General features: G+C 38.8%; 1 protein-coding gene across 1 annotated transcript in view; it reads right to left on the bottom strand.

The window, feature by feature from the left end:
• VEZT (vezatin, adherens junctions transmembrane protein) overlaps window positions 1-13340 on the bottom strand; it is a 52068-nt gene extending 38728 nt beyond the window's left edge. The window contains exon 1 of the mRNA XM_058673281.1: window positions 13149-13340. Within this exon, the coding sequence (XP_058529264.1) occupies window positions 13149-13316 (168 nt within the window). The 5' untranslated portion in view covers window positions 13317-13340. The remainder of the gene's footprint in view (window positions 1-13148) is intronic.
• Between the last annotated feature and the right edge of the window lie 719 nt (window positions 13341-14059).

Raw genomic sequence — 14059 nt, 5'->3', positions numbered from 1 at the left:
CTAAAACAAAGACCACTGAGTAAAAGGGCTTCACACAGAAGGTAACCCTTGGTCACCAGTGGTACTGGTTGTTGCCAGGAGAAGGTCTTTGTGGAACTAACTTCACTAGAAAATTCCAGTTTGGGAAAGACTCTGGCAGCTCCTGTTACAGGTATACTTGCCTAGAGTCTTCCTTGCATGGCTTTCTGTGGCTTCATTTTATTAAGGTTTGATACATGGATTCCATTTTGGTATTTCCAACTTGTACCTAGCTGGTTACTAAGTTATTTTATTTGCAACATCTCAGATAAGGTTTCAACAAACTCTAAAAAGCATCATTATCATCATTACCATTTCTGTTAATTCTCATAGCTGAGAAAACAGATTTCCTAGGTTAAAGAAAGCAGGATTGATTGATAAAATCAGGGTCAAAGTCAATGCTCTGAAATGTTATACTAACCAAGAGAAAAAATAGGGTGGGCATTTAGTGTAGCAATTAAGACACTAGACAAGTCACCTAAGCCTCATATTGGAGTATCTGGCTTCAATTTCTGGCTCGTTGATCCCAGCTTCCTACTAATGTAGACTTTAGGAGACAGCAATATGGCTCAGGTAACTGGGTTCTGTTACCCACACAGAATGCCTGAGGTTGAGTTTCTGGATCCTAGCTCTCATCCTGGCAGGCTGCAAGCAGTTTGGTGGTGAATCAGGACAAGGGAGTATTCTTGTTTACTCTTTCTCTCAAATGAGTCAACAAGGAAACCGAAAAACAAACAAAACAAAACAAAAACAAAAACAAACAAAGCATCTCAAAATGGACATGCTATTGTAGTCTAATGGTTTAGATGTCTGGGTTCCTTAAAAATTAGTATTCTCTCATTTGTCTGGTGAGGTAGACACCAAACCAGCTAACTTAGAGTTTAGTACAGAGATACCTAGCAGAGTAACAACTACAGAAACGTACTAGTTGCTATGGAACCAGGAGACATTGCTAAATTAGAGACAAATTTTCACAAAACAATGTTCTTGAGTATGAAAAATGAGAAAGAGAATTTGCTGGACTGGTAGCCATCCTCTGGTTATCAGTTTGAGAGAACAGTAATTTGAGCCAAATATCTTTCTTTTAAATTATGTTCAATCTTTCATTTAAGAACAGTACTCAGTGGCCAATGCTGTGGCTTAACGTTCTAATCCTCTACCTTCAAGTACCAGCATTTCATCTGCGCACCAGTTTGTGCCCTGGCTACTACACTTCCCATCCAGCTCCCTGCTTGTGGCCTGGGAAAGCAGTCGAGGATGGTCCAAAGCTTTGGGACCCTGCACCCATGTGGGAGACCTGGAAGAGGCCTGTGGCTACTAGCTTCAAATCAGCTCAGTTCTGGCTGTTGCGGTCATTTGGAAAGTGAACCAGCAGACAGAAGATCTTTCTATGTCTCTCTATCTGTAAACTGACCTTTCCAATAAAAATAAGTAAATCTTTTAAGAAAAAAAATATTCAAAAAATTATGGAGAGAAATATTTTTTATTCCTCTTCTGGATTTAAAAACCTTTGATGGCATAAATGGCTAATCTTTTATCATCTATAATGTATGTCCAAATATTGCTGTGAACTACTCAGTACATACTTTCAAACTGAACTGTGAATCACACCCTGCCACCAGGGTGGCAAAACAACAAGAACTCACAAGCAAAAAACCATCACAACAACTCCAATCCATCTGTTAGGGCTGAACTTTCAAAAAGTTTACATACTTTAAGCGTGTACACACACACACACACACACACACACACAGAACCCTGATTTCAAGCCAGTCAAATCCTTTCTTCAAATGAACTCCCATGGGGAAGAACAACAAATAAGATGGATCAAAGTGAATTTACTCAATCTTAGGGTCAGCAAATTTTTGCTGTAGAAAGCCAGATAGTGAATAGTTTAGACTGTGCAGCTCCATATGGTCTGTGTCACAACTAAGCATATCCTCTTCTGTAGTGCAAAAACAAGTCACAGCATGTACAGAAACTAATGAGCAAGGTTATGTTCCAACCAAACTTGATGGACAGATGAATCTGAACTTAATATGTATTTCATGTGCCAGAAAATTTCATTCCTTTGATATTCTTTCCACCATTTAAAAATATAAAAACCATTTTTCTTCACCAGTCATACAAAATGATGGGACTGGGGCAAAGGTGACCCAGCAGCCTTAACGTGTGTCCTGAGTACATGGTCACGATGCACAGGCATACTCTTGGCTGCTCACAGCACTCAGTGAACAGTCCTGCCCTTTTTTATTGCATGCAGAACTGCTGATGCTTCATGCCTGGTTTCAGGGTTCTTTCCCCTTGTCCATGTCAGGTCACAGCTCACGAAATGACAGAGTGCACCATCTGATCAGAGATATCTTTTAAAATGATCAACAAAGGGGTCCTGGGCCAGGCACAATAGCGTAGTGGTTAAAGTCCTCACCTTGCACGCACTAGGATCCCATATGGGCTCCGGTTCTAGTCCCAGCGGCTCCACTTCCCATCCAGCTCCCTGCTTGTGGCCTGGGAAAGCAGTGGAGGATGGCCCAAAGCCTTGGGTTCCTGCACCCGTGTGGGAGACCCAGAAGAACTCCTGGCTCCTGGCTTTGGATTGGCTCAGCTCCAGTCATTGTGGCAGCTTGGGGAGTGAACCATCAGATGGAAGATCTTCCTCTCTGTCTCTCCTCCTCTCTACATATCTGCCTTTCCAATAAAAATAAAAATAAATATTTCAAAAAAAAGGGGTTGGTTCAGAAATGGTGGCCTAGTGACTAACGTCCTCGCCTTGAATGCACCAGGATCCCATGTGGGCACTGGTTTGTGTTCTGGCTGCTCCACTTCCCATCCAGCTCCCTGCTTGTGGACTGGGAAAGCAGTAGAGAATGGCCCAAGGACTTGGAACCCTACACCCACGTGGGAGTCCCCAAGGCGGTTCCTGGCTCCTAGCTTTGGATTAGCTCTAGCCATTGCGGCCCTTGTTGTCACTTAGGGAGTGAACCAGCATATGGAAGAACTTCTGTCTCTCCTTTTCCCTGTAGATCAGACTTTTCCAGTAAAAATGGATAAATCTTTAAAAAAAAAAGAGGAAGAAGAAAAATCAAAGGAAGGGCAGCCAATACTTGGCTTGCCACATCGTTCTGCAGGAGAGTATACATATTCAACATATTCAGCTTATATCACCATAACTGAAAATGGCAGCATTAATTTTTCACCCCAAGTATTACAGATAATGCCCAACAGTGTCATGTGATAAAGTTATTCTACTAACAGCCCATCTAACAGCCCATTCTGCCTTTTCTCCAAACAGAAAACTTTTCATTAACTTTTTGGCAGGTTTTGCATGGCTTTTTTTTTTTTTTTTGAAAGTGTGACATATTCATTTGTGCTATGTAATTACGGATGAAGCGGCTATAGCTTTTGTCTCTTCTCCACCTGCAGTAACAAGTTTCATCACTTTCATTTTTGAAAAGAAGCCCTGATTTACAGTTGGGAACTATGGCTTGCCAAGGCAATCACTGCGTTTAGTTTCATGGCTTCAGGTAACCAAGTATTTGACAGTCTCATAGAAGGCAATCTTAGCAGATCGGGGATGAATGCACTGCAGGTCTAATAAATTTCTAGACATTCATTACTGGATTTCTATTTGTACTTTCCTATTTTTTGGTGTCAGCACAAATCATGTCATTTCCTAATACATGTAAACCCAGATATTAAATGAATGTATTTCACTGTATTTTTTTACTTTGTGCTTCAATCACTTAGAAGCCAGTAAAAAATTTAAAATTTTAGCAACAGACAAATGAAAAACAAATTATCTCTTGGTTAAATACTTCAGTGTCAGACAGGATGAACTCATCAGCCTTGTAGTGAGTACATGAGCAGTTTCAAAGAATACAGAGATCTTGGCGAAATTATTTCTTCACAATGCAAAAGATGTTTGTGACATAAATTTTTATCGCTCTTTTTCTTCTGACAGATTTCAGGATTCCATATTTTGCAGCAGAAAATTTCAAAATTTTTGGCTTTAAGAGTCCCTACGCTCTTGAAAATTATTCAGGGCCCCCACAAAGTTTTGTTTATGTAGATGTCTAATGATATTTGTCACATTAGAAATTAAAAAGATTAAAATATTTTACTTAAAAATATCACTAAGTCAAGTCTGGCACCATGGCCTTAGTGGCTGAAGTCCTCACCTTGCACGCACTAGGATCCCATAGGGGCGCCAGCAGTTCCAATTCCCATCCAGTTCTCTGCTTGTGGCTTAGGAAAGCAGTCAAGGATGGCCCAAAGCCTTGGGACCCTACACCTGTGTGGGAGAACCGCAAGAGGCTCCTGGCTCCTGAGTTTGGACTGCCTCAGCTCCGGCCATTGCGGCCGCCTGGAGAGTAAATCAACAGATGGAGGACCTTCCTCTCTGACTCTCCTCTTCTCTGTATACCTGACTTTCCAATAAAAATGAAATGAATCTTTAAACAAAGAAAGAAAAAAAAGGGAGCAAGTCCATCACAATGTTAATGTAAACAACAAGTTTTCTAAAGATTTTTTTTCCCATTGGAAAAGCATATTTATAGACAAGCGACACAGAGATCCTCCATCTGCTGGTTCATTACATGAATGGCCTCAATGGCCAGAGCTGAGTGAATCTGAAGCTAGGTGCCAGGAATCTCCTCTGAGTCTCCCGCATGGGTGCAGGATCCCAAAGCTTTGGGCCATCCTCCACTGGTTTCCCAGGACCCAGGCAGGAAGCTGGAAGCAGAGTATAGCAGCTGGGATACAAACCAACACCCATACGAGATGCCAGTGCTGCAGGTGGAGGATTAGCCTGCCACGCTACGCTGCTAGCCAAACAAGATTTTTCTAATTAAAATAATCCTAAATTGAAGAATATTTATTGAGAAAAGTGTACTGTTTTACATTTTTGTAAATGATTACTTGCTTTGCCTAATAGAAGGCTAGGAAATTCTTATAACTGCGTCTGAATTTAGTGTGCTGTGTGTTGCAGTTTATTGTTTATTTTATAATTTACGGGGGGAAAAACATAAACAAGTCTTTGACCACTACTCAGTTGGAAAGGGAAAACCATTTTAGTAGTCTTTCCTGATTACAGCAGCAATTTAGAACAGTCACACCCAAACTCAGCAACTGATCATTTTTTTAAATTAAATTAATTACATTTTATTTTATGACACAGTTTCATAGGCTCTGGGATTGCAACTGATCATTTTTTAAAAAAGATTTATTTATTTTATTGTAAAGGCAGATGTACAGAGAGGAGGAGAGACAGAAAAAAAGATCTTCCCTCCGATGGTTCACTCCCCAACTGACCGCAAAGGCAGGTGCTGCGCCGATCCAAAGCCAGGAGACAGAAACCTCCTCCAAGTCTCCCACATGGGTGCAGGAATCCAAGGTGTTGGGTCGTCCTTGACTGCTTTCCCAGGTCACAAGCAGGGAGCTGGATGGGAAGTGGAGCTGCTGGGATTAGAACTGGCGACCATATGGGATCCCGGTGTGTTCAAGGTGAGGACTTTAGCCGCTAGGCCACCATGCCGGGCCCAAACTGATCATTTTGAAAAGTGAATTTCAATGTAGAGTATGAGGCCACACTGGTGAAATTTTTGTACTCCATACATGCATGAGAATCAAAGAGAAAAAGGCAAAAAAAGTCTGAATATCGTAATTTTTTTTTCTATAGCAAGGTGGATCATCTTATTGAAAACTATCCTGACCACTTACATATTTAGAGATTTGTGGATGTGACACTTATTAACTATTAAGTATACAGAAATACTTATTTTTCATATTACAAATATTATTCTTGGCTGATGGCAGCTTAGGAAGGATATTTTGGTGTGTGTGGGGGTGGAAGGCACAGTAGGTAGTAACAGGTAATTTTTTCTGTTACAACTTTTTCCCCTGGTTCAAGCAAAATATAACCACAACCGTTTTAGTGAAGTTGTTTTTTGAAGAGAAATCATTAGCACTGGACTCCAGCTATAATTTTGAAGTTTTGGAGAATGTTATTGTCGCCAACAGAAATATGAGAAACCTCAGAAGCAGCATGTGGGAGCTCTGCCTCAGGAAATCCTTGTGGTTCACTATTCCTGTAAATTTTAGCTGACAAAAAAAAATCATAACACCAGAAATATTCTGCTACATGAAACACAGCCAAGAGCCTTTGGTTGTGTTAGGATTGTTTTAGGGGCTGAAACATATTTTTCCAATAAAAATAAACAAAAATATACAGGAAATCCCCACATTTTTGCTGAACAAGTGTTATGTGAAAACGGCTCATTCAACTCCTTTGCTTTTGCTACTTCATGTAGTTTCCAAAAGAATCATCCACCAAAGATGGTCAATATGAAACTTTAAAGAGGCTCAAACATATCATTACAGTAGGTAAAATACCTGAAAATTAGTTTCTGATATTATCTCATATTCACTTTAATAAGGATTGAAGTTTTAAACCTGTAAAATTCTGAGTTAAACTACTAGATTACTTCTATATGTACTTCATGTTCATTTAACTGAACTTTAGTTTTCAAAACAGGTTCCTTTAAAACACTTTTCTTGCGGGGGGTGATAGCATGGGGAAAAAATCTCTACCTGTCTGGGTCATAGATAGTTACAAGGAAAGTTACGTATCTAAATAAACCAAGTCTCTTCCTCAAATGGCACCTTCATAAATGGTTTCCATTGGGTACTGACACACTATCCATGTCAACACAGTTAGCCTGCCTTATCAGAGTTTTCCATCTGTAGATTCAACCCATATGCAGACAAAAAAATCGGGAAAATAATTACACCTATAATGAGTGCACTGACTTTTTTGTTATTATTTACATTGAAACAGACATGATAAATAACCAAGACTATTTAAATGATAGGATTTCTATAAGCCATGTGCAAACACTAAGCCATTTTATGTAGGAAACTTGAGCACCTGCTGATTCCGTTAACTTTACAGGACTCTGGGAGAAATCCCTGGAGGATACTGAGGAAGCCCCTATACACCCACAATCCAGCACATCCATATCTTGCAACAGTCACTGTTACAATGTTTCTTTCTACTTTCCCCTTGTGACTTCCCCTGTCCTGATCTGAACCCTCAATCCTCCTTTCATACTAGCCTCCACACACCCTTTATCTTATCTTTTTCAAAAGAGGTGATCTCTGGAGCTGTAAACTCTTACAGAAAAGTAACAATGTAGCTATTACAACTGCAGGGGACATTCTGACCAGTTCCTTACTTACTGTTTCTCTGTCTTGCAGACACTAATGACTAAGTGCTCACAGCATTCTGGTAAAAAGATTACCTGGCCAGCATATAATCATTTTCTCATTTATTACTAAGCAAATATTTACAGAGTACTAGTGTGTCAGACACTAGAGTTCCTTTATTAATTTTCTGTCATTAACTTCTCGCTGGGGCTATACAAGAAAAAGTTAACCTATTTTCATCTACGAAACTAAGCTCAACTGCTCAACTTCATGGATTGTCTTTTTCACTACTGAATTAAAAATTGAGATGCCAGTGTTGATGCATAGCATATGGCAAAGGTTGAGAGATCCGAGCTGCTTCTCTTCTGGTCCAGCTCCTTGCTAATCTGCCTGGGAAAGCAGCAGCCATTGACCCAAGTTCTTGGGCCCCTGCCACCCTTAGGACATCAGGAAAAAGCACCTTGTCTTGGTGTATCCTCGCCCTGGCCACTGCAGCTTCTTGGGAAGTGAAGTAGTACCTGGAGAGATCTTCCCCCTGTCTCGACCTCTACCTCTCTCCCTCTAACTCTGCCTTTCAAATACATAAACAAATATTAAACAAATAAATAAAAATGTAAGTGCTACAAAAAGATACAAAATGAGAAATAACTTTACCTTTTCATTAATCCCACTCTCCCCAAAAAGGCAACCAACACTATTTTAGTAATTTTAACATCTGTTTATTAATTTTGCTTATTCGAGAGGCAGAGAAAGAGACAGCAAATGCAAAGTTCATTCCTCCACAGGCTGTAACTGCTTGCGCTGAGGCGGACCCAAACTAAGAAGCTGAGAACTCAGTTTGGCTCTTCCATGTGGGAGTCAAGAATCCAAGGATTTGCCTCTCATCTGCTGCCTCCCACGGTACTCATTAACAGGAAGATGGAATCAGATGTGGAGTTAGGACTTGAACCCAGACAATTCAATGAGATGAAGGTATTCTGAGTGGCACCGTAGCCACTGTGCAAAATACCCACTCCTACTTTATTTCTTTAAAAGTTGTTTCATATCATTCTCCCAGTGCCTCCAAATCACTCCCCAAATGGCTAGACTGGGTCAAAGCCAGGAGCCAGGAACTCAGTACTGGTCTCCCATGCCTACAGAAGGAAACCAACTACTTGGATCATCATCTGCAGTATCCCAGGGTACATAGTGACAGGAAGGCAGAATAGGAAGCAGAGCCAGGTCTTGAACCCCCGCACCTTGATTATGTGATGTGGGCATCCCATGCAGAATGTTAAGTACTAGGTCAAGCACTCCCCAGTTCATAGCTGCTTGAACCTGGAAGCACAACCCAGGAATTTTCCGTGAATATATTTTAGAAAATGGCAATGCTTCCAAGGTCATAAAGAACTGGTGTTTGTCTGATCTACAGGTTTCATGACTTCCTCTTTACCATCCCCAAAGAAAGCACAATATCTTTTTCCCTTCTAAAATTCTTTATCTTTTAATCCTTTAAACTTTTTAAAATTTTACTTTTTTATTATCATTATTATTTTATAATATGGTTCCATAGGCCCTAGGATTTTCCTTTCTCTCTCCTCAATTCCCTCCCCCCTCTCTGAGTTCCTCTATATCATTACTATAGTATAATTCTTCATACACAGTCATATGTCCATCAGTGTAGGCATGGACATTGGCAGAGAGTCCAGTATCCTATTGTCAAGATACAGTAAACAATTTCACTGGGAATCCATCTTTGTCTGGAAGTAGAGATACATACTGCATTGTATCCTTACATCTGGATATGATAGTCCCCATTACACAGTTACTATCCATTCCCTTAAATGAAAAGCCACAATAGAAAATCAACAACAGGAAGAAAAGTAGAAATATACAATGCCATGAAGTTAAATAACATGCTACTGGATATGACAGTCTCCATTACACAGTTACTGTACATCCCCTTATATGAAAAGCCACAAAACAAAAGCAACAACAGGAACAAAAGAACAAATTGAACACACCAAAAAGTTACAACATGCTACTGAATGACTAATATGTCGCTGAAGAAATAAAAAAGAAAATCAAAAACCTTCTTGAGGACTACACCATTGTAGTAAAATGGAGAAAATCTGTCAGGGGGTGGGTGTTTGGGGGGGATCCCAGCCTATATGAAATTGTATCACATAATTAAAAATTCAAAAGAAAAATATATTTAAAAAACGTTCTTGAAGAAAATGATGCTACTGAATGATCTATGAGTCACTGAAGAATTTATGTTCAATTGAAGAGAGCTTGATTATCATGCATTGTGGTGAAGATCACTTTCGGTCAAGCCTGTTGGGAGTTCTGTGCCCTTCAGGGTGTTGTTTCCCAATTCTTTCTCTAGATTAGGGAAGTTTTCCATTATGATTTCATGGAACACACCTTTAACCCCAACCTCTTCCATTTGCTCTTTTATTTCCTAAGAGGCCACAACCACCAAGAGTAGGTCAGACTAAAGCTAAGAGCTTCAAACTCCCTCCAGGTATCTCCTGTGGCTAGCAGGAACCCAAGTATTTGGGCCATCTCCTGCTGCTTTCCCATGCACATTATCCAACTGCCCATTTCTGAGCATTTTCCTTCTTTTTTTTTTCCTTCCTCTAGTTATGGGATACCCAGGGGGGCTGCTAAGTCTGTGATTCTGCTCAATACTTCTTTTTCCCCACCAGAGAATGAATGGTGTAGGTTTGCATCTGTAACTAAGCCAGGTGGTTGATGGCTAGCAAGCAGGCTTGTTACCTCACTTTTGCTGACAGCCAGCTATCTATACAGATAACCACTTGTCAATATACAAACGGTACCATTTGGGTCTGGACTTTTCCCTCCAAGGCTAACATCTGGATGCTAATGTATCTTCTGCAGCAACAAATACTCATGCTTTCAAACTGCCATTAGAGACACAACTCATTATGACTCAACTCCCTGTGAGAATCACTCTGAAAAAACAGAGGCCAAAGGCTATGGGCAAGTAAAAGGCCCTTTACACAGCAGACAGCTTGATGGCATCCAGAACCACAGCACCACTTTGAAGGCGAGTGTGTTCGCAGACCATTTGGAAAACTTTCTCTGTGGCTGCAGTATTTGGTCTATTACTAGCACCCTGGTTCAATTTATTTTCCTTGATTCATTTCTGTCCATCTTTCCCTATACTTCTTTTGTTGTTTGTTTTTTGTGTGCTTCGCAAGAAACTGATGAATTCAGGAACAATGCCTGACTTGGACATGTTGTTTCAATGAAGGGTAAAAGAACCTGTACATCTTGGAAAAATTGCAATTCTTGAGGCTGAAATTATCAACAGGAATTGGAGAAATTGGCCACCCTTGGATGGTCCAGCATAACAGATGGTAAAAAAAAAGGGGAAGGGTATGAACCTACGCAACCTGATAGAGCCAGTGTTACCATCTAGCTTACTGTATTGCAAACAATTCTGAGTTAATCAGTTCAGTCAACTGCGGTAACGTAATATTATGAATAGTTTGTTCTTTAACCAGACATTGAATTTGAAACTGAAAATGTATTTAGCAGATCAAGAAAACAAACAAAACCTCCAAGTAAATCAACATCTTTTTTTATAATATCTACATTTATTTCTAATTATATTACTTATATGAGCTGTAACTCATACTTGGGAGTTCAGTAAGAGAATGTGTCTCAGGTTCCAAAGGTGACAAATGGACAGAGTTTCTTGGACAGTATTTAAAAGCACAGTACTCTATTCTTTCTAATTACTTTTAAACCTAGCTTAGTGGGTTTTCAAGAAAAGTCTTTTTGGAAGTGGAGAGAAAATTCAATTCCCATTATGCAATAAATTTGAGTAAGTCAGTACACACTGGATGTGGGGAAACAAATATTGCACTATTATGGGAATATAGGTATAAAGAAACAAACGTATAAATCCCAGCATTCCTGTAACATCATCACTGGGCATCTAATCAATTGCTCTATAATATTCTGACAAAATATACATACAAGATATCTGAGCACCACAACCACTTAAGAACCGTATTTATGTTTCAAGAAAACACATAGAATCAAATTATACAATATACTTGTGTATGTCACATGCATGTATACATATATGGAAATATAACTGATTAGAAATGATCAGGAAGAAACATATCAAAGGAAAACTGTGGTTGCTTCTGCAGAGAAAAGGGGAATGAGCTGGCCATGAAAAAGGGGATTAAGGCAGACCTGATGCTCCTGTGTAACTTGAAGGTCTGTTTTTAACACGGGGTGTAAATGGTTAGGCCTCTACAACCACATGAGAAATTCAGATGAAGTTTCGGGCACCTGGCCTCGACCTGGCCCAGCCCTGGCTGCTGTGACCATCCTGGGAGTGAACCAGAAAATGGATGATCCTTTCTCAATCTGTAACTCTGACTTTCAAATATATATTTTTTAAAAAGATCCTTAAAAAATACATGCCAAAAAAATAAACTATTGCTACTTTAGTGAATCATGAGAAGAATCCTATGTGTTTTGCTATATAAAAACCAAAAATCCAAATCAACTACTACACAAATCTTTACTTAAAATGTTGCTATCAGATGCTCCAAGTTTTGCAGACTGTGCAGCCTGTGTTAAATATAAAAAGCAAGCTGAAAAGACAGGCACACTGCTTCCAGATGAGGCTGTGTGAGTACAGAACACTGAAGCTGTGCAAGATCTAACCAGTAACTCAATCATTCCACTTCCCACTCATAAAAACCTATTTTTATCCTGACTCAAAGAACCAAAGGCTTATGTTTCCATTTCTAAATTGAAGAATTTATCAAATTATTTATGATAATTTTTGTTAAAAATGTGTATCAAATTCTAATTTCTGTAGCACTGTGCAGAGTATAAGTCAAGCCATAAACTTTCAGAAGCATCTAACATAGCAACACAATCTTTATAAGAGGTTTTATTCAAAATAAATCTTTAAGGAAATGGCACCTATAATGAAATTTTATAGAATATTATTATTTACTTAGAAATAATACTCTGTCAGATGATACTCTGCTGGCTCTACCTTCAGACCAGAAATGGTCTCCCCAACAAGCTGTTGAACTTTATCTGGACAATAAGATGCTGGACTCTATGCTTGGTATATGCTTGCAATGAAAGAATCTCAACTGAACTTGAACTATGGTAATGCAACAAGGTGGAGGAATCCACCATGGGGGGAGGGTTTGGGGAGGGGTGGGGAGAATCCCAGTGCCTATAAAACCGTGTCACATAATGCAATGTAATTAAAACAAAAAGAAATAATGCATTAGTTATTGTAAAAAAAAACTTTTTTATTTGAATATATGTACCTTACAGCTATAGTTAAAAGATGATTATTACACTTGAAACAGCAATGGGGGGATTACAGAAAAAATACATCACTATATTGTTAATGCTACTATTTCTGAATTTCTGTAGGCTAGCATCAGGATACCATAAAACACACTGATGTAGAAGAAAGTCATTATCACATTATATGAAGCAGCAATTTTCTCAATTTTTAAGGAAGAAGCTACTTGAAGAACTAAAATGTGAAAATGAATGAAACCTTACAACAGAAAATAAGTTTCTCCTACCCTATTCATTAGATTGCTAAGATAGTGAATTTTACACATCTCACGTATTTTTAACTCAGTATGTAATTGGAAAGGACAATTTAACCACTTACTGCCTCTCCTACCCTTAAGTCTTAGATATGATAAGATAGAACCCTGCAAATTTAAATATGTAAAACAAAAAGGCATACTTTTTGGAGCTTACTCATTTCAATATAATTACTAAATTACTAGAGCAGAAGAATCAAATCCAAGCATTAATTGCTCCTCAATATCAGCAAAGCTATATCCAGTCAAAGAATAAAAAAGATTAAGTTAAAAGAATCCATAAAAATTGGTCCAACTCATTGAGTTACTCACAGACAGCATGATTGTAATTTCTCCACTTATCCTAGCTGAAAAATATATTGCTTCTTGCCCATATTCTTTTCTGATCCATATACTTCTTTCTTTGATGATTACCACTTGTTTCTGCTGAAGAACTATAGTACAAAATGGCCTCTGAGTTGGAGGGCGTGCCTTTGTCATTACTAAGCATTTTCCTATCACAGGCAGCCTCTGAAAAAAACACCCTGGATTTTATTTCTACAGTGCTACTATTATCCAGCAACTACAGAAGCCTAATAGGAAAAGTAAGGTTTTATGAGTGTCTTCAAACGATATTATTTAATATCTATTTTTTTTTTTATAAATCAGCAGCAGGGAAGACATAGATTAATAAATTTACCTGTCTAAAGGCTTGTAATATTTTCCACTGACATACATCTGATTGAGATAATCTATTACAAATAGTAAAATGTTTTAAAAACAATAATGTTAAGGTTTTTTGTATAATAGTATAGATGTATTTATATACAATAGCAACCAAGCACAAAATAAAAAGAAAACACACCCATCAAAAGAAAGACCAACAGATGTAAAGGGAGTGAACTTACTATACAATTTTCTTTATTTCAATTGACTACAAAATAGCCATGAAGTTAAAAAAAAAAATTGGAAGCTCAAACAGCATGCTAGTATTGCAGACTGGGGCAACACCAGCACAACACTGGCCTCAGGAAATATATTTTAATAAAAGCCCAGAAGAGATACTATATTTAAGGTTGTGGATTTATTAGCCGACTGTCAACCACAAGATGGATGGGAAGTAGGGATGTCCGGATTAGAACCGGCGCCCATTTGGGATCCTGGCATGTTCAAGGTGAAGACTTTAGCTACTAGGCCACCGCACAGAGCCCTACCTTTGGTCTTATTGATCAATCTTTTCATGT

The sequence above is a fragment of the Ochotona princeps genome, chromosome 15 (genome assembly GCF_030435755.1).
Source record: "Ochotona princeps isolate mOchPri1 chromosome 15, mOchPri1.hap1, whole genome shotgun sequence".
Taxonomy (NCBI): domain Eukaryota; kingdom Metazoa; phylum Chordata; class Mammalia; order Lagomorpha; family Ochotonidae; genus Ochotona; species Ochotona princeps.
The sequence above is the reverse complement of the archived record's forward strand: the minus strand, read 5'-3'. Positions and strand labels throughout refer to the sequence as shown.